Source organism: Akebia trifoliata, chromosome 7, assembly GCF_017979445.1.
Source record: "Akebia trifoliata isolate Shusen 1 chromosome 7, ASM1797944v1, whole genome shotgun sequence".
In the NCBI taxonomy this organism is placed as follows: domain Eukaryota; kingdom Viridiplantae; phylum Streptophyta; class Magnoliopsida; order Ranunculales; family Lardizabalaceae; genus Akebia; species Akebia trifoliata.
The window spans coordinates 2,928,924-2,951,103 of NC_141381.1; the positions used below are offsets into that span (position 1 = coordinate 2,928,924).

A 22,180-nucleotide genomic window follows, 5' to 3' on the forward strand; every position below is an offset into this window, starting at 1 on the left:
ACTAGGTTAGAATTATATACATTTTATTAGGCCTAGCCAAGACCATTAGACAGGCTAGTCTTAGGTTTGGCTTTTGAGTCACGGGCTGTTTGTGGTCCAGCCCATTGACTGTCCTTGTTTTAATTTAACTTTCACCATGGGCTTCAAATCCAATTATAGTTCTGTTTAGAGCCCATAATAAATGGAACTAAGGAATCACCATAGCAGTTAGGACTGCTTTCGGGACGCACTCATTAAAAACAAATTTGATCAGTGATTTCTATGTGTTGTCTTTGACCATTTTCATCGTGGGCCGGAATTCATAATCGAACTGCTAAAAATCACCAATAAGGCTGATTCTTGTTGGTGGACCTAATCTCCCAAACCAGCATTGATAACGAACTGCAGACTGTGATGATCTAAACCCGAAAAGGTCATTTTTGGGCTGAGACCCGTAGCTTAGTTGGTTTGACACACTGCAAAGCAATTTTGAGGTCAGCCTACCAGAGAAATTGGTGTCAGCTAAACAAATAATGTTCATTCCACTCTGCCTAAGACCAAAGCCAAGTCTTATGTTATTAAGAGCGAGTTCTATATGTTTTTTCTTAATTTTTTATGATGGAGTTGTCCGGACTTATGTCCGACTAGGGGGACCGGATGAGCCAAGGCCAAAACCAAGGCATATGGGACCCTCCCCAGGGCGCATACAATGCCCGCCCATCACACGCATCACATAAGTGAAGGAATGCCCTTGTGTGTGGCCCCAAGGAAATATTGCTCATATTGGGTATTGAACACAACCTACGGGCTCAGCTTTGTTCCATCCATTTTTTATTTATTTTGTGTGTGTGTGTGTGTGTGTGTGTGTGTGGGTGGGGGGGGGGGGGGGGGGGTCGTCCTTTCGCACTTTTAGGAACTTCAACTTATATATTTATTCCAATAATTAGAGATTGGCATTCGTTGAACATGCCCAGACCATGAACCAATTTTCACTTAATCTTAGTTTATCGCATATTGGACATTTTTTCCAAAATGCATTAGTTTTTAATTTTACCTTTCCTCGTTATTCCACTAATCCATCTCAACATGTTGATCCAAAAAAATATATGCTGATTAGGACTGGGCATATTATATTTAATGATGGAATCATTCTTGTTAAATAATAATAATAATTTAATAATTAATGATGAATCTTATTAGTAGGATGGCAAAGATGCATTACTCGTCATTTATATGTTTGCTCACGGTAATTGTGACCTCTCGGGAGAATCGCATCTTTGATTAATAAACTTAAACTCTTTGTTTTCAATAAAGAGTACTATAAAATAAAAAAAAATAAAAAAGAATTTTCGACCTCTAGGAGACATGAAACTGATTAGAGAGAGATAAGATATGGCTTCGACTTTCTTGACATGAGATTTTGAGTTGGTCTGGCACAAGGAAAATAGAGCAGCAGATCATTTAGCTAGATTGGGAGCTCGGATGGGTAGGGGTTAACTGAGGAACCTCAAGAGCTAACGAGAATTCTAGTCGAAGATAGTTACTTTCGTTAATTTTGTAAAGAGTGGAGTCCCTTCAAATCCAGATTACCAATAAAATAAAAACATTCAACCCCATGTTATTCACTTCATGTTGTTCAATGAGAAACTAATGATGAGACCTATTACACAATGTTTACAAGCAAGGAATCCTGAAATCTGAATTCATCATTTTGGAAACACTAAATCATCTATCTATCTATCTATCTATAAACAAAAGAAAATACACACTTACAGAAGCTAAATGAGTGGAAACGATTCTTAATGGTAGTGAGATTCCATTGAAGCTCTTGTAATAATAATAAATCAAATGAGGAATGCCAAGCAACCTTATTCATATGTTTTCCGTTTTTTATCAATGTATGCCCAATAGATACAGCTGACGGCATAAGATGAGAGGGAATCGTCTCTTGTCCACAACTTGACACGAAAACAATTTTAGATCTGCAAGGTTGAAATGCGAATAGAAAGTGAGGAAGAAGATTAGCTTGAAGATTAAAATATTATGTAACTGAATGTAAAGTAGGAAAGGAAATCTTGATTTTTGATGTTCAACTAGCCTACACTGATACAGATGACTCAGTTTGGCTAAGTCAAGCTGGTTCCGTCTTAGCCAAGAGTTACTCTCTTTTTTTGCAAGTATAAATTTTATTAAAGAAAGAAGAAATAGGAGGACGAGATGGCCCCCAACAAAGCGAAAAAACACCACAGAGAAGGGCAACCTCTCTGACTCCAATCACATTTTACGTGAAGCTTCGCTTCCCACTTGAACACAAAATCTTCGAAAAAGACCCTGTGAAACTCTTCCTTCAACTTGCTCCAATTATAGAGCAGTCCCGATATCTCCATGATCACATCATGTGAAGATTTTTCTTCACCCTGAAACGCTCTCCAATTCCTCTCTTTCAAAAGCTCCCAACTCATTGCAATGGGAACAATAACCCAAAGAAGTCTTTACCTGCTGGACAAGACATTGCCACTATTTTCTCAATTTGGGGTGAACATTGCCAGTGACATTTGTTCAAGTGATGGGCATCTCCATTAAAACAAGACCCTTAATGGTAACTCAATAAGACACAAAAACAAAGTCACCTCCTCCATCTCATGAATAAGTTCTACATCATAATTTATATAAATTACATCAACATAACCAACATAATATAATACTACAGAGTACAGTTGTCATCTATGCCTTGTCCCAAATATTGGGATGGGGAACATGAATCCTTTTCTACTATTCAATTATATTTGGAGTTATCTTTTGTAACGTAATGTGTATACATGTAAATTGTTGTAGGTATGAGAGGCTCAAAGTGTAAGAAAGATACTAGAGATGGACTTTTGGTGCAATAGAAGTTAAAAAGATGGAGAAAGAATTTTAGAGAAACACAAGGGGCAAACAGTGCCAAAAACTCATTACATCTTAAATATTGCATATTTAAAATACGAAGTGCAGGTTGGGAAGCGTAGTGGTAAAAATTCAGGAATCCGAGGTCAATCCACAGGGATCTAAACTAACAGATAAAAACAGAATCCTACATTTGTAAATTGAAAATTTATTGATTGAAAACTATATACAACTGAATAAAAAAATTGAAATTCAATATGAAAAAACTATTAAAGATTCGAAGGTCCACCACAGAATTGCAACTGATTTTTTATCACTCAATTAAATTGGAATAAAAGTTGATTTAATCGAAAATTTTAGAATTCAGATTCGCACTCAAGTTTTCATAAAATACTGGATTTATCAAATTATTATTTTTAAACAATTTCACCGCCTTAAGCTACAATAGAGAATCTCAAGTATCTGATATAATCGAAATACACATCAAATCAAGAAATTGTACAAGTAAAGTAATCTAATCAAACAATAAATAAATAAATAAATTTAAAATTAATAATGCATTAGTCTATCAATAAAATAACCAAATTACAATCTTGTGGCTTTCCTTCTCATCTTAACATTGATTTTAGCTGATGATCATAAAATACATCATAATTTCATGGACTAAAATAAATAAAAAGTAAAAAAAATAAAAAAGGAGAATGCAAATACAACCCGGTTACTTCTTCACGTTGAATCCCTCTTCAATCATTCACTTCTTCTTGATGGTTGAATTTGTACAAGATCGGAGAAAAAATGAAGCGACTTGGAGGAAAATAGAAAAGAATAAAATTAGGAGATGCCCACGAAAAGATGGTGATTAAGTGGAAGAATTTGAACTGAATAATGATTGTTAATTCGGGTTGGAGTTGGAGAGATTAAATAGAAAATAAGGAGATTGGAAATAGTTGAAGATAGGGAGAGAGTGAGAAAATAAGAAGAAATAGGGAAGGATAGAGGAGAGAAAGATTGGGGTAGGGTAGAAAATGTAGCAGAGATTAAGGAGAGAGAAAGTCGGCAATTTGATTAAATCATTAAGGGAGCTTGTGTTATCCTCTGGCCTGTCAGCAGGGGTGTTGACCTACCTCACCTACGTGCCCCCTTCAATACACCTCAAAAGTTCATAACCATAGTTGAAGTAACACACTGTAGCAAGAACACACCCAAAATTTTCTCCTGATCCTCCATGATTTCCAATCCCCTTATTTTATATTTAAAATCTCCAACTCCAACCCTATTAACCACCATTATTCACATCTTCAAATTCTTCCAGTTAATCACCATTTGTTCATGGGCATCTCCCAAGTTTCTTCTTCTCTATTTTTTTCTCTTAAATTCCTTCATGTTTTCTCCAATTTCGCACAAATTCAACCATCAAGAAGGAAAAGTGAAGGACTGAAGAGGGATTCAACGTGAAAAATTATCCGGGTTGTGTTTGCATCCTCCTTTATTTTATTTTATTTTTTTAAGTCGATGAAATAATGATGTATTTTACATTGACCAACTAAAATTAATGTTAAGGTAAGAAGGGAAGCCACAAGATTGTAATTTCATTATTTTAATTGATGGATTAATGCATTATTATTTTTTAATTAATTTATTTATTATTTATTTGATTAGATTATTAATCAGATTAATTTACTAATACAATTTCTTGATCTGATGTGTTTTTTTATTACATTAGATACTTGGGATTCCGTGTAGTAGATTAAGGCATGGAAATTATTTAAAAACAATAATTTAGTAAATCCAGTGTTTTATGAAAACTTGAGTGCGAATTTCAATTCTAAATTTTTTGATTATATAGAATCTTTATTCAGATTTAATTGAGTGATAAAAAAATCAATAAAATATCAGTTGCAATTTTATGGTGGATCTTCAAATCCTTAACAGTTTTCCCAAATTGAATTTAACTTTTTTCATTATGGTAGATTTAGTTTTCAATCAAGAAATTTTCAATTTATAAATTTAAGAGTTTGTTTTTATCCATTTTTGTATCCCTTAATTTTAGCTACACTAGTCAATCCTTGTGGATCGACCTCGAATTCCCAAGTTTTTTACTACTTCACTATGCACCCTGCACTTGGGGTTTTCAATCTGCAATATTTAAGTTGGAGCATTAATGCACAACATTTTTTGCCTTCAAGGCACCCTTTCCGAGTCCTGAACTTACACAAAAGCACTTAACATTGAAGTTGACATTGGTCTCGCTGTACATCCTCAAATCATCCAATTGACCTTCCACTACTTCACCTCATAGAAGAGTTTTTCTTACATTCCCTCAAATGAACTCATTTCTGATGTCGTCTTTCCTAGAGTTTCCTCTCATCCATCTTAGGAACATGTTATCTCTTAACTACCAAAGTTGCAGCTCCCTAATAAAGCACGGCTGGTCCTATTGTTCTCTTGTAAACTCTTCCCTTGGTTTGATCATTACCTTTGCCATATAGGTAAGTAAAACAGGATACAAATACATACACGTACTTCACCACTTGTCTGTTTAGAGGGTAGAGGTTTACTTTCTCGTTTTTAAGAGAGAAGACCTCATCTATCTGTCATTCTCCTTCCTCCCATTTCCATTAAGAAGCCAAAGCAAGGAAAATAGAATCCTTAAGTCTAAATGCTACTCTCTACGTTTCTTCTTCATCAAGAAGGCCAAGAGAATCATATGGAGATTTACCCTATTTGCTATTTGTTGGGCTATTTGAAAAAAGAGGAATAGCAGAGTTTTTGAAGATAAGGAGCAATCAATGTTTAATGTAATCATGTCTGTCTTGGGGCAGTAGTTCTTCAGGGGTAAAGTATGTATAATGAGTTCAAAGGGGAGTTGTTTTGGAATATTTCTTAGTGAGAAGTGATCTTTGTAATCTGGCTAGGGCTTCAGTTCCCTTCTCTTGTTTTGGGCTGGCCCCCTTGACCGCTCTTTATTGATATTTTAATACAAATTCACTTATCCAAAGAAAAAATTTATGAACTTAATGAATAAAATCAAATTCTACTCACTTTAGGAAACCTATTGGCGTTATTAATGACAAGAATTGTGATGGCATAAGAAACCAATTCGAAACTTCAAAAGTTGATTCAACAGGTTGATATGCTAACATATCCAAATGAGTACATGATGTAAAATGTTTTATAATTTTCAAAATATTGGGACTCATAAAGGTTTTGTGTTATACTAACCTTGTTTATTTGCTACTTGAGATTTTGTTGTCAGACTAAGAGAAAACATTTTACCTTCATAAATCTTGCATTGTCAATCTTTCTTTCCTTGTGGTGGTACATCTTTCTTGGTAGTGTCAGGAGGATGGTAGGACCCAAGACTGTAAGAAATCAATCAAAAAACAGAAAAGGACGTAATCAATAAACACTAGAAAATTAAAGAAATATAAATGAAGAAGAACTAAGGCTAGGATTTGGATGACCACAGTATTAAACTCTACATCTTACCTGCAATTCTGTGGAACACTCCAAGAAGAGTGCTGTGATGCCTTCAAACTTGGTCGCAAAGACTTAAACTTCCTCCAATCCTCAAGCATAACTCTTAGATCATTAAGCTTGCTATCAAGACCATAACAACAATTTACATGCATTGTACAGACTTGATTCAAATCTTTGCTTGGCTCACAAAGCCCACCAAAATAAGCAGTATCCAAGAATCTGATCTTCAATCCAATCTTGGTGATATACGGATCAAATTTGATCTTGTTAAACACATCCTGGTCATGATACCCTGGATGGGTCTCTCTTGAGGAGTACCAAAATTTGTAGAACTCTATTGTTCGGTTGTTGGACTTGACATAATTAAACCCTCCATTGGGCCTGTTATTTAAGTCGGAAGAACTGCCCAAGAAGTGATCACATGCAATCTGGAAATCTGCGTCCAGATTAAAGCGTGGAAAAGGGTCCCTAAACCACATTATATCAGCATCCTGAAGAAGAATAAAATGATTCAAAAAGCATTTAAATGGGTATAAAATAGCTATGAAGCAAAAAATTTAAATAAAAAAAATCCAAAAGGCTAATAACCAAGGATGAGAATAGGAAAAAGGGAAGTGGTACCAGCAATACACACATTCATTACCAAGAATGAAGAAATTTATGCTCGAACTATCTAAGGCCCTTAATATTTATTATGTAAAAAGCATTGGTTAAAAAATCAGTGCGAGTGAAAAGGTGAAATTTGGGAAAACATATGGCGCAAAGTGATTCCTTTTATGTCTTATGTTTCTCAATATCTATGTGATGGAGAAGAACCAGTGAGGTGTTCTTTGTTAACATTGTAACATGATGGAGGAAGTGAGGGAAAGCCCAAATCCAAAGTTCATAAGAGATATAGATAAATGGGAAGCACTCAAAGATAAGAGAGGCATATACATACATAGAGAGAGAGAGAGAGAGAGAGAGAGAGAGAGAGAGTACCGTGAAGATGAAGCTGTATCCCATCTCAAGAACAGATCTTAGAAAATCAATCCTTCTCCACATCATCTTCAGGTAGTCAGGGGTCATGAAATAAGCCTCCTCGGAGAAATCGACTCCTTCAGTGGTAAGAGCAAAGCAATATGGATGAATATCCAAGCAACGAGCATATGCTTTGCTATCCAATGCAATGATCACCAAATGGTTCAAAAGCTGACGGGTGCGATACCCAGCTTGGAAGCTCTCAAGAAAGAGATCAAGAATTGAACCTGAAGCTGCCCATGCTTCATTTAAAGTAGTTAAGATAACAGTTCCATCATCCATGGATGCCGCCTTCAAAACTCTCTTCAGCCTAACCTCCTCACTATCCTACAATTGTATATGTATTGTAAATACTAAATAGAACAGAATATATTGCATGAAAATGTATTTGTTCGTTAAATGCCACAACTAAATCTACTATTTCAAAATCATGAACATGAAAGAATATTGAATCGAAGGATTACTTTTCCTATCATGTAAGCCCCTATCTACATTAGGGGCTCAAGAAAAAGGATAAACAGTGCTATTTGATCATGTTTGTCCAACATACCATATCCATGTCAATGTCTCTAAATGTATATTTTTAGAATCTTATGTGGCAGTCTTGAACTCACATTAAACATGCTGACAATCTAATGCGGAAAGCAAATCAAGTCCATGGTGAAGTCATCGTCCTGCATCACAATCTAATTTAGACAAATTTTATTTCACTTTTTATGAGTAAGCTGGACTTGAACCCACGGCCTTAAAGTTGTTTTGCAATGTGTCAAACCAACTGAGCTATGGGTCTAAGCCCCCTGATGTTGTAATTTAGATAAATTTTAATTCAACAAAAACAATGTTTCCAGCTACAATTATATTGTACTCTTTTTCATATATAATTATTCTGACACGGTTTTTCAAGCACGTTCTTCTGCATGACTTTCATGCAAATCAGCTATCCAAATGCATTGTTTCTGTATTGCATGTGTTTTAGATCGCCATCAACATTTATTCCAACATTTAGTGCTTGTTTGGACAGCCACTTCTGCACTATAGAAGTATCCTTCTAAAGGACTGTGCCTTCATACCCTTATTTTCAACCAGAATATAAATCCTAAATATAATTCTTGCAGTTCATAATTTTGTTTTGAAAAAAAAAAAAAAAAAGAGATGTTTAATTTAAGCATCCAAAATACATGAGCTGATCATAGTAATATCCCATGGTAACCAATTAGGTTTGGTCCTACAACAACTACATCAACAAAGCCTTATCCCAATTGAAATTATAACAATCCTCCTATCCATCAATTGAAATGGTTATCACTGAAAGAATATATCAATGGAAGGCACTTCTGCTCAGTAATTGAGAAAGGACACTGGTGTCGTAACACTAGTGGTATTTTATTATAATACTACATCAATGTCAACCTTTGGATTCCCATACACCTTGGGAACATCAGTAATTAATTGGTTGTGACAAGGGTAGCCATGTAAAGAAAATAATGGACACAGACAATTTTACCTTCTAGTTATTTGCAGGACTTTTCTAGCCTCAACACCTTTGAGGCAGAGCACCAAATGTACAAATGGCAGAAATGGGAGGAAACACATATGTTCCATAGGGATTAGTACAAAGTGTCCTAGGGTTCTGTCTAGTGGGAATCTCTAGGCATATATTCCTATCATAAATGTGGAAATTACTGTCCAAATGTCTAAAAAGAACACATTTCCCATCCTCAAAAACACGTTTGAGGTGCTATAATTTTCCATGTTTAACTATTAAGAGATTTGAAGGTAGTTTATGAAATAATAGGAAAATTTTGATACGTACGAAAACCTTATTGGTTTGATTTGATTGTCTATGTTAGTGGAGTAGGTGAGATGGAGGGAATCAATCCTATTGTGAGTTTACGTAAATATTGGGTTTGTAATTGAGTAACTTAGTTGGATTGTGAGATAATGGGAAAGTCCAATAAAAGAGGGTGGTCTCCTTTATTGTAGGGAGTTAAGAAGTTGGAAATGTAGATGGGTTTTGTGTATATTGCAGAATCCTCAACGGATGTATTTTGTTTGTATTTATTTTTTGAGTAAAAACTTAATAAAGGATATCCAGAGAAATATTAAAGACTCGTTTATTGGATTTGGAGATTAATTATCTCGAATTGGTCTAGGAGGTCCGATCTACCTCGAATCAAATATTTCTTTTTTTCTTTTCTTGATCTAATAAACTACGCACTTAACAATTAGTATCAGAGCACGTTCTTGAGCGAAATGTTGTGAGCTCAAAGAATGACAAGAATGTTGTGAAGCCTAAAGGATAAAGATAAAACCCCTCGAAGCAATCACCTTTACAATTGTTATTATTCAAGACATACATTGTATTCACATGAGAATTCGAGGATGACCAAGTCAATTGGATTTGGTGTTTTAGATATATAAACAATCAATTTTCTAATGATTCAATAGTTTGCAATATATACAAATTAAAGATGCTGTGAGTTGTAACTATTCATCTACTAATCCACCCTAAATATAAATAAACACTAACAAATAATTTTAAGTTGTGAATGTGCAATCAGAGGAAATCTCATATTGCATTTCCATATTTAGCAGATTTTGTTAGTTTCCAAATAAAGAGATGAGGATAATTAGTATCCAAATCTCCAAGATTTATGGCTTAACTGGTTTCTATTTTTACTCCCTAGAATCAAGGAGTTGAGTTACCTAATTGTGTTGGTATCCTCTCATATTTATTCATGTATCCTTGCCTATCCAAAAACAACAATGTGAGAAGAATTTTCTCACATATTTTCTATAAAATCAATTTGAGACAAGTAGACTCGACTGAATCAACTCGGTCCCCCCAACGAGTTTTAAAACCTATGATTTGACAACTTTATTATTGGTTCCACTGTGGGTCCAAGCTAGTTGTCCACTTTATTTCACTTTCTCTGGCGGTGTCATCCAATGTGTAGCCCAATACCAAGGATTAAGGGTGATGCCCACATCTCAATTTGAAAGATAACATTCCAAAATTATTCGTGGACCCACCTCTTATATATATATATATATATGGTTATTTGTGGCGGCTCCTTTGACTTGGTCCAAGTCATTGATGAAAGTAGAAAAATCTAAATTTCTAGAGTAACTAAAGAGGTCAAAGTAAATGGAAATCCCTAAACACGTATCTCGAGGCGTGTTCAACGGATGGCAAATATCTAGCAGATAATTGGTCTCTGAAATAAACAAAATGTTCATCGCAGAGGAACATTCAAATATATCCCTATCAAAAACTTTCAATTTCTTCCCTCCTTGGAGTGAGAGAGAAAGCGTGTACGTGTGTGCTAACGTGCGCGTCGTTCTGCTAAAGTGCGCCAATATTTACAGAGTTCAAGTGAACAAAACTTTTCACTCTCCACCCCTTGGGAGTTTGAAGGGAGAGAGAGATAGTGCACGTGTGCTAATATGCGCAAATATTTGCAGTGCTCAACATGAACATAACTTTTCAATTTCCTCTCTTTGGAGGGGGGAAGTATGCACGTGTGTGCTAACGTGCGCCAATAAATTTTTTTTTTTACAGAACCCAACATTGACAAAACTTTTCACTCTTCTCTCCTCTCTTTATGGAGTTTGGAGAGAGAGAGAGAGGGAGTTTGTGCGTGTGTGCTAACGTGCGCCGAAATTTGCAGAGCTCAAGAATAACTAATCAAAGAAACAGAGAAAGACTCACCAAAGGAGATGAACCATTGGAATCAAACGAAGAGGGATCGACGAGATTTTGTGAGGACGAACGAGGGATAAACTCGAACGAATAAGCTGCTTGATAGATTACGACACAAGGCAATGCGACGACCAATAAGAACAACACGACCATCAGAATCCGGCGAAGTACAACGGATTCCGGCAGTATTTCAGTAGACATGGCTGCACGGATCGTCGCCATGATCGTAGTCGCTCTTCTTTGTTGCTCTACCATCTGTTCTGTTCCTGTTCTCTTCATCAACCAACCAATCAATCAAAACTAGGGTTTGAATTAGGGTTGATATGGTGGAGACATCAATTTGTAGTAGTAGTAGTAGTAGAAGGAGAGAAGATTACGGAGGGTTTTTGGGTTTCGATTTGTGTGGATTCGAATCGATGATTATTGGATTGGGCGTTTTATTTAATTTAATAAAAATAAAAAATAAAAAAACCCTAGAGTGATTCTTCCGTTTCTGAAATTGAACTTAGAACCTTAAAGTTGGATCGATTGACTTATAGAAGATAAAAAAGAATTATAAAATCAACAAAAAGGCTTTATCTTCTCCTCTTCTCTCGCGTAGATAGAGACTAGAGAGAAAAAGGGTAGTCTTCGCTTTCCTCGCCCTTTCTCTACTATGCGAGGGAAAATTCTTTGGATTCGTCCGGCGCCTTCAAATTTTGGACGAACTCTCTGTTTTTTATGACACGTGGCATATAATTTCTATTATTTTTTTTTTCAAAAGAACCACATTCGAAATTGGATTTTGTACGAAAATGTCCTTATAAAATTATCAAAATGCCCTCAGATTCTAATTTCCAAACTGTATTTATTGCACTTTAAAATCCAAAAATCTTATATTGTTCTTAGGATTTAATAGTAAAAGTAAATTGAATTTAAGGTCTAGGAGAAATGTAATTTTTGAAAGTTATATAGTAGATAAAACTTGATTGTCGAGGTAGGGTAAAAAAAAAATTACATGAGCTAATGATGAGTTTTGAGAATAAGATTAAATTGAATTTAAGATCTAGGAGGAATGTAATTTTTGAAAGTTATATAGTAGATAAAACTTGGTTGACGTGTAGGGTAAAAAAAATGTTACGTGAGCTAATGATGAGTTTTGAGAATAAAATTAAATTGCAAGGAATTTGGACTTCGATGAAGTGTGAATTTTGTGGGAAAATGACTTCATTTATCTAATTGCACCTAAAAAATATTATAAAGATTTTAACATAATTTTAAAACTCATTTAACTGATTTGAAACTCGGTGGCTAAGTTGACCCGACTCAATTGGATTTTGAGGTGATTTAAACTAAAATTTGATGGAATCAACCATTGAGTCAACTTGTCAACTCAAGTTAGTCGAATAAAAAATAGATTATGTCAGTTATAAAACTCAATCGAGTTATTTGACTATATATAATATTTTTGAGAAGAAAAAATCAAAATTTTAAATATTTATAAATTTTAATATATTTTATTTGATTTGAGAACTATGATTTTTAGTTTTTGAGGTTTGGGGAACCACCCAATGTAGGAAATCCACCCGTTTGATGAAAAATATGGAATTAAACATCTAAAAATTTTATTTTCTATGAAAAATCATTTTTCATGTAAAACTTTTTTTTTAAGAAGAAGACTATATTTATTATTATTATTTTAATATTATAGGATGTAGAATCTAGTTGAAGAGTAGGTAAATTTTTTATTTTTTTTAATTAAAACGACAGGTAATTTACTCTTGAGAACAAAAACAGGGGTTTTTTTTTAAATCATTTAAAGTTAAGGGCAATTATGTCATTTTGTATTAATCTATAAGAGAAGAGAGAGGTCAAGGGACGTATTTGATCGGTTTTGAATATTAATAGAAAACGTGGAGGAGTAGTGGGGTATAAATTTGAAAGTGGGGGGGTTTTGAAACACGTGTATTTCTTTATAAAAGGTTCCGTCAAAATTTTGAAGCGAACTGAGCGCATCAAAGTTGAAACTCGTCACGACGGCTCTCTCACTTAGCCATCGAGAAGAACGTCACGTAGACCCAACACATGGTCTACCACGTCTTCTCGTTGACACGTGGCATACATGCACTCATTCTTGATTAGGGCTTCCAATGTGTCGGATAATATCCGCTAACCCGGCCCATTCTATCCAAGTTATTGCGTGGGTACGGCGGTATGGGACCAACTATATTTAAGTGAGTGAGTGCAATTGGTAATGGGTGCAATTTGTCGTTCTCTATGTCAAGTTTCTATCACATCACAATTAAAATTTAAAACAAATAAGTCAATAGATGACAATAAGTAAAAGTTGGGGTGCCAATAGAAATTCTCTTTTCTTAATATTTCTATTGGTTGGATTTAAAATTTTATATGGGCCTAACCCTAATTATAAATAAGGGTTGAAGTTATTTCGACATGTTATAACTCGTTGTAATGGTGAAATAATAACTTGAACCAAACCTTTGTAATGTATGAAGGAAATAATTTAAGAAATTAAGGTATAATAAGTAAAAGTTGAAGTGTCAATAGTAACACTCTAAAATGATTTAAACTTGAATATTCTAGTGGTGGGTCAGTGGTCCAGCGACTTGCTTATGTAGAGTAGGGCCCGAGATTGAATTACCCCCACAATTGACTTTACTCGATACATCTATTGGTGATGGGGTAGGGTGTTTCTACACGGAATTGCATAAAATAAAATAGAAGATGATTTTGTCTTGTTTGGGACCATTATATTCTCTAAACTCTGTGTTCAACACTAGGGGCGGATTTACAGTGGTGGCAATTGCCCCCTACAAGAATTTTTCAAACTTTAAGGAGCTACTTAAAAATAACTTTTTTTTTAAAAACTTTGCCCCCACAACATTTTTTAAATTTTCAAGGAGTTATTCATAAATTAAATTTTTTTAAGATCTTCAAAGAACTTTGCCCCCCACAAAAATTTGCAAACTTTGAAGGACTTATAAATATAAAAAAATATTTCAAATTGTCGAGGAATTTGCCCCTCACAAAATATTTTTAAATTTTGAAGGAGTTAATAGTAATTTAAAAAAAAATTATATCAATAATGTCCCACGTTATAATTTTGCCCCCCACGAAGAAAAGACCATGGAGCACATGTGACACTCCAGTACTATCGAACCACCTTAGAAATATCTTAGGATTTGTTTGATCTTGTGGAGTTGGATCGTTGAAATTCAACTTTATAGAGTTGTGATAATCAATTATCTTTGAATACTTTCCCAATTTAGAGTATATTTGGATAGGATTGTGTAGATCTTTTAGCGGGCTTGGTGACCTACCTAAATCAAGTGTTGTAAATCCATAGACGACTACTATGATTTCTCTATTTATTATTTGGGGAACGAAAAATATTTGATGAAGTTCAGATTTTATTAAGTAGATAACTAGATAATCATCGTTATCATCATTAGTTTTCTTGTATCGAGTTTGTCACCTCACTTAATACGAACTTATGACTCTCACATCCAGGGGTGGAGCCAGGATTTTGCCTATGTGGGGGCAACTAAGATTGGAAAAAAAAAAAAACATGCGGGACAATAGTGGCAGATTTTTTTATCTACCACTAAAATCTGTTGCAATATCTCACTAATTTATAGACTTTGAAAATAAGTGCCCCCACTCTAAATCGACCCCTACTCACATCATATGTAAAGAATTATAGCTCTTAAAAATAAGAATTGTTGGGTGTTCCAACCACAAAAATGTAGAGTAACTTATGTGAGTTGCCAATTTTCACCGCCCAGTTATTAATTTAATATAGGATTTTTTTTGGGGATCGACTAGTTGCACACCAACATTAAAAAATTCTTTATTTTTTTTTATTTTTTATAACTTCTATTTTAACCTATTGCTTACACTTCAATACCTCTTTTAACTCGTAGTTATGATTCTTTGCTCATACTCTACTTTATTCATGTTTTGTGATTGATTTTGTTCGTCATCTCTTTGACTTCAACTTATTTAAAGTACTGATTTTACAATCTCCGTTTAATATTAATATGAATTTGTGTATTTCAAGAGATTGTAACTTGGTAAACATGATTTCAAAATAACAAAATATTTTTTGCAAAAATTAATGAATCAACAATAATTTATGTGGGTATAGTTGAGGAAGAACAAAAAAAAAACCAAAAATATGAATCGTAAACTTTTTTTTTCAAATTATTTTTGGAGTGCAGTCATCCAAATGGAGTGCAATAAGGGATTTTTAAGTGATGGAGTGCAACTAGTCAGTCCCTTTTCTTTTTTTTTTTTTTTTTAAGTATGATGTGAGGCTTTTAGTCATGTAAGTCCTCAAAAATAAATATTGCAATGAAATATTGGTGGGTGGGCATTACAACTAAAAGACAACAATAGTATAAAGATGCAAAATTTTAAATATTATCGCAATTACAAAATTAATCTAAAATCATTAAAATGAAATAATCTTCGATCATTAAAACATAAATCGTGTTAGATTGACTCAAACATGCTGATCCTTTGTGAGTACGATCAATTAAGATTTCATGGATTTGAAGAAGGAGATATTTGACAAAGATCTACAAATAGGCATAGACAACTCACTCGAGCAATAAATAGGTGAGATCCCTCTCAAAGATCGCGCATATGTTAAGTAAGTGGGGAAACCTAACATGGAGATGATAATACAAAAAAATATTTAATAGAAATGAAATTCAATTTAAAGCCTTCTGGTAGAATCATAAAAACAAACAACGACAAAAGATCAACTCTTACCCCATCTGGGCAAGCAAGTTTCTAAGAGTCAAGAATTAAACAAAATGGATGAGGGGACCTCACTACCATCAAAGTATGGTGGTAGAAAGGTAAATGGGACAGCCACCTACCCATTTTCACTATTAGGTTATAAAAAGTTTTACTATAGGAGATAAATGTGCGCAATTTTCACTAACTCAAACTGAAACTCTACTAGATTATTAATTGACTTGTTCATTAGAGTAGAATTAACGTAGAAATCACATATATACTATCAAAACCAAATTAGAAAGAATAGTGATTTTTTGACACCCTCTAAGACATACCCCCCCCCCCCCATAAAATCATAGATCATTTACCTCGAGATACGCAAAATCATAAATATTTTTCTTTTGTATGTCAGAGGGGGTATCATATTATCACGACTCAACTAGAAAAGAAACTTGTCTTCACCTTATTTCTCATTGGTAGGGGGTGCAACTTGGTTCGGTTTGAGGTCAAATTGAAACCAAACCTACCTAGGTCAGTTCCCTTAAATGAGAATTGGAACCGAACCAAACCAACCCAAACTAAGCTAAGGTTTGTTTGGTTCTATGGATTGCCAATATCTTCTAAACCTAATTGAATTAACATATTTTTAATATATATAAAAATAGATATGAATATGAAATCTCATATAACGAGTCATTAATCTATCTATTAATAATAATAAAAATCAGTAACGTATTCATTCATTTTTTAAAAAAAAGTAAATAGTTTTTTCATAAATTAAAGAAAGTCATTAATCCCATCCATCCAAAAAAATGTCATTAATCTATCCATAAAAAATGATCAATTTATCTATAAAAATATAAGTATAATTTATTAAATAGATTAATAATATTTATTTATAATTTTATTAATATAAGGATTCGATTCTCGGTTTGATTTGGTTCTTACAAGGCATGAATCGAGAATTGAATCAAATTAGTCATTTCTAGTTTGTTAACCCAGAATCGAATCGAAATTCATTATAAATCGAATCAAACCAATCCAAACTCTCACTTTGGTTCAGTTCTCGGTTTGAACCAGACCATGTTGCACCCCTACCCAATGGTGAACATCTCAAGGTATGGGGCTAGAAATTTATCTCATACAAATAAAAAAAAAGTTATACCAACATGACTAACTTAAGCTCCCACGGTCCCACCTTTACTATGGTTTGATGGCCCACATGAATTGTCATATTAGCCAAACAACATACTAGTCTTCTAGATTTCATAGCTTAAATCAAATACATGGAAAGACTTTGGCCACCAACCCTCAAATTTAAATTCAAATGATACAATAAAAAATTATCATTTTTTTAAATTATTAATTTAAAAAAAATCTTAAAAATTAGTTATTCTACACGCCAGTAGCGTACGATCGAGTTTTTTGTCCCACGTGTGGAGGTAGCGTGATGTAACTTTCCTTGCTTAGTCAGAAAAGTGAATTTTATAAATAAATAAATAATTTTTATTTTTATCGTAATATCCGACCCATAAAAGTAGGTTTCCCAAACATTTTTAAACCTTATGGATTAAAAAATGGGTACCGTTAAAGACTAAATATAATATTTTATTTTACCAATTTGTATTATAATAAGGTTAATAATTTTTCAAGCCTCAACGGACCACGACCCAATAACAAACTATGGTTTAGTCACACCCTCTATGATTTTATCAATAGTAAATATAACCCCCCCCCCCCCCCCCCCCCCCCCCCCACACACACACACAAAAAAAAAGAAAAAGAAAAGAAAGGGTGATTTAGATATACCCCCACTTTTTGGAGAATATTAAATATAACTCTTTATGTTTTGAAATTGATGACATGGGTCCCTTGACCTCCGTCTTCTTTACAAACTAATGAGAAAATCCCTAAATGTCCTGGTCTTCAATTTTTCATTAACAATCATTTACTTTTCTTCCTAAAACATTCACCTTCTAGTTCTTCGATTTCTATGTTATCTTTTTGTAATATACTCAACCTTCTTCAATTCATCATTTTGAATCGATCATTTAATCCTTTGTAGAAAATCCTAAAGTTTTCTATAAAAAAATTCATAATCTTCTTCCTCTCTGAAAATCTCATTTTATTATTCATTTCAAAACCGATCATTTTCAAGCTCTTCAACCTCTTAGATAACTTTAATCTATTCAACTTTATTTTCAATCCATCGTTTTCCACCGTACCTTAACCCATTGTAGGAAATCCTAGTTTGTTCTACACCAAAATCATGTTTTACATTTCAACAAAAATCTTATTTTTTCGTTTAGGTTTGAAGATTTGAGTAGATACAATCTTAAGGTTGAAGGTAAGGGTTAAAATATTAACATGAAGAAGTTGAAGATGCCTGATTTTGAGGGGAAAAAAAAAATTAAGGGTTTTTTAGTAGAAGTTGAAGACGAGGTCATTTGGTTCTTCTCCCATGAGTCTATTAAGAAAATTAAAGTTAAGAGTAAGGCTTAAAATAGGTCGGATATGAGTGTGTCCATATCCATATTTGAATTCATATTCGGATTCGAATCCAACTCAAATCATAGGGTTGCAACTTGGGCAAATTGGGAATCAACCCGTGCCCTTGTCCAATCCAACCTTGGGCAGGAAATGCTCAACCCAAACCATATCCAAGTCGGGTTGGTCAGGTTAACACATTCCTCATTACTACTAGGTAATTTAGTACTAGTAAGTGGCATTGTAAAAGAACTTAAAATTTACAATTATTTTTCTTAAAAATGTGTTTCAAAATTTTATATACATAAAATTATAAGAAAACTTAAATAGAGAAGAAAAATAATAAGATTAACTAAAATAATCATTTTTATTAATAATCACAATTTTCTAGAAAAGAAAAATATTTAAAGTTGTAATATAATGATTGTATGACAATATTTATACACACATTAATTTTGATATATAGATAAACAAAAGCATACATATTGAAATATGAATTATGATGGTGAAAGAAACTAAGATAATAAATATTTTTAAATTATCATCATATTAAGTTCAGATTCGGGCAAATCGGGTTGATCGATACCTATGCTTGCGCCCAACCCGATTTGAGTCGGGCATTTTCTGTTGCTACCTAAACGAAGGGCCAAATCCAAGCTAACTATGCCTAGACATAACCCAAGGTTGGGTTTAGGTTTTGCCCGCCCAAGTTGTAGTCCTATCGAATCATAATAATTAAGATCATATCTGAACCATTTTACTTTTATTAAAATTATATCCAGATTTGATATGATCGAATTAATTGATTCGAAAATTGCTAAAATGTGACTAAAATGATGATTTGAACTCAAAGACTTATCATTTTGGAGAGAGGCATCGATCATTACACCCAACCATTGTTGGTTGATGAAAGATGACTTACAATAATATATCATTCGAATTTTGACTGATATAGGGATGGAATCGTATCTAACTCGAGTCAAGGGACATCACCCATATCCGAACTATATTTTAATTCAGATATACTTGATGAAACCAAACCCGCTAAATTTGAATTTGGATTACTCGAATTTCGGATAAAACCCATACCATTTTAAGCTCTAATCAAGATAGGCATGTCATTAGTTTAAAGATACAAAGCATTATTTATGATACTCACCAAAAAAGTGAGGTGGCATGTCTAAATCAGCCCCCCCCCCCCCCCTCACTCACACACACACACACACACACAAAATAATAATAATAATAATAAATAAATAAAGATAAAGAAAGCCTTCATTAAGCTCTTGAACCTCTAAGCTAAATTTTTCTAGACATTTTGTAACTCTTACAAAATTGACAACATTAGGCTTACCCCCTATAAAATACTAGATTAGATTTACCCTACATCAAAAGTCAACGTCTCTCTCTCTCTCTCTCCTTTTAATAGAGGTGTCATGTCTTTTAAAGCACCCGACTAATCCTCATAGCACATGCTGTCCCTTTCACCCAGAAGCATTAGGTAATTTCCAGGAGAAATCCTTAAGGGTGGGGTGACCTGCAAGGGGTAAACTTAATGTTGCATTTTGTAGGGGTAAACTTAACATCACCAATTTGGGAAAATGGTATTTGTAAAATTCCTAGTTATTCATAATGTATTAAACCTCATCATAACCTCTTGTAAAAAAAAAAAATACATGGTTTTTTTTATACAAAAATCCATAGTGTTTCACTTTCACATAAATCATACCTTATTCTTTAGGTTTGAAGGTTTAAAGGAGATAGAATCTTAAGATTGAAGATGATGATAAAAAAGTCTACTTAAACATTAAGGATTTCTAATTTTGAGGAGAGAAAATGAGCTTTATTGACTAAAGGTTGAAGATGAAATTAAGTCCGGATATATATCTAATATTTTATTTATTGAAAAGGATGTCCACTTATTTTAGCATTTATTTATTTTAATTCATCTTTAGTGATTTTACTTGTATACCCTTTGTTGAATCACAACTAAAAGATCATTTGTCCCAAATTCAAAATATAGTTATGAAAATAGATTCAATAAAATGACCATACATCATTTATAGATTAAATAAAAATAATATCATGAATGACTGGCTGATTAAATCGACCAACTGATGAATTAATCAATGATTTATTGATTAATCATGGAATATGATAATACTAGAGTTTGCTCATGTCTACGACATGGTCATCATCTTTGGGATTAAGAGGGTAAAAAAGAAAGATGATGCAGTTGTAGAGGTATTATTGAAAAAAAATAGAGTAAAGACAAAAAAATTTGAGGGGTAATATTGAAAATAGAGGAGAAGAAGAAAGAGAGTGAAATTGGAGGGATTTTATTAGAAAGTGGGTAGAAGAGAAAAGACACAGTAAGGTTGAAGGGATATTCTTAAAAATGGAGAAGAGAAAAGAAATAAAATTGAAATTATTCCTCGAGATTAGTGAGGAGATTAAATCTAAATCCCCTACTTATGGATAAATATTGGGATGAAAACCATTGTGTTTTATTATATAAATTTTACCCTTCACCCTCAAAAGTTCATTTTCTTCAACATTCAAATCTCATGATTGAGAAGATTTTTAGAGCATCTCCAATAGACTTGCTAGAGTCTCTTGGTAGACGGTTTAAAGAGCACAAAGGACAAAAACGGTCCTCCAAGAGATTGTTGTATCCACTTCGTACCACAGTGTGGGCTATCCCACTCGGTAAGGGTGCAACTTGGTCCAGTTCAAATTGAGAACCGATCCAAACCGTTAGCTTTAGGGTGGTTTGGTTAGGTTTGAAACAAGTTGCGGTTCGATTCTAGGTTACAAAAATGGATAACCAATTAATTTGGTTTGATTCTTGGATTAAACTTGTATAGAACTGAATCAAACTAAGAATCGAACTCCTATGCAATAAATAAATATATATGTATGTAATAATTATTATGAATTATTTTAGGAGTTAGGACATATATTAGTGATTTTTTATAGAAAGATTAGTGATTATTGTATGAAATTTTATGTTTTTTTTTTCATTAAAAAATATTACTTACAATTTATGGAATATTGACAATCCGAAAAATATAATTGAACCAAACCGACTTTAGTTCGGTTTGGGTTGGTTTGGCTCCAATGGAATTTGTTTCGGCTCTGGTTCTTATTTAGTGGAATCGACATATATTGGTTCAGTTCCAATTTGACCTCAAACCGAACCAAGTTGCACCCTTACCACTCGGTATACATAGCGAGTGGTTTAGGGTTGCTATTCAATAAAAGATTAATATAAATTAAAATTAGTTTTCAATTTTTTTTATTTTTTATTTTTGTATTTTAAAAATAGAGATGCTATTGGCACCCCAAATCACTCTAATTTTTTTAAATATTTATCACACCCCAAATAAAGATTAAAACACACTATTAAAAAATTACAATAGTTTGACTGTAATTATTATTTTAACATTACAAAACATCATAACACTCGTTCAAATAATTTCAGCAGTTATTTGCAATTATAATTATGCTTATATAAAATCCTAAATCCAAAAAATCGAGAGAGCTTTTATTGGCAGCCCAACTTTTACTTATTCTCAATCATTCACTTATTTTCTTTATTTTTTAATTGGAATATAATAAATAAAAGTTCGGGTGCCAATGTTAGCTCTCTTTAAAAATTGTAATAGCTTTAAACGATTATAAAACAGTGGACTTTTATAATTTGCAACGATAAAAGATTGAGATTTTTTATTATTATAAAAATAAATGTTTACCTTAATTTTTTTCTACAATATCTAATTTGAATTTTCCTCTAATATTTTAGAATTTGTAATTTCTAGTAATATTATTTTTTATTGTATTAATTTAAAAGATGAGGAAGTTGAACTTATAAAGAAC

General features: G+C 33.2%; 1 protein-coding gene across 5 annotated transcripts; it reads right to left on the reverse strand.

The window, feature by feature from the left end:
- Nucleotides 1-1,565: 1,565 nt before the first annotated feature.
- On the reverse strand, nucleotides 1,566-11,726 carry LOC147397979 (Nucleotide-diphospho-sugar transferase family protein). Of its 5 annotated transcripts, none has more exons than XR_015179711.1 (6): nucleotides 11,078-11,726; nucleotides 7,327-7,692; nucleotides 6,355-6,836; nucleotides 6,142-6,227; nucleotides 2,240-2,475; nucleotides 1,566-1,961 (listed from the first exon to the last, which is right to left on the reverse strand). XR_015179711.1 is itself a non-coding variant. In XM_086447074.1 (5 exons), exons 1-4 carry the CDS (start codon nucleotides 11,345-11,347, stop codon nucleotides 6,161-6,163), a joined length of 1,185 nt encoding a protein of 394 aa, XP_086303200.1. In that variant the 5' UTR covers nucleotides 11,348-11,725; the 3' UTR covers nucleotides 1,566-1,961; nucleotides 6,142-6,160. The 5 variants fall into 5 exon arrangements, 1 of the variants encoding a protein (XP_086303200.1); XR_015179712.1 differs by having other exon boundaries at nucleotides 2,240-2,478; XR_015179714.1 differs by having other exon boundaries at nucleotides 6,088-6,227.
- Between the last annotated feature and the right edge of the window lie 10,454 nt (nucleotides 11,727-22,180).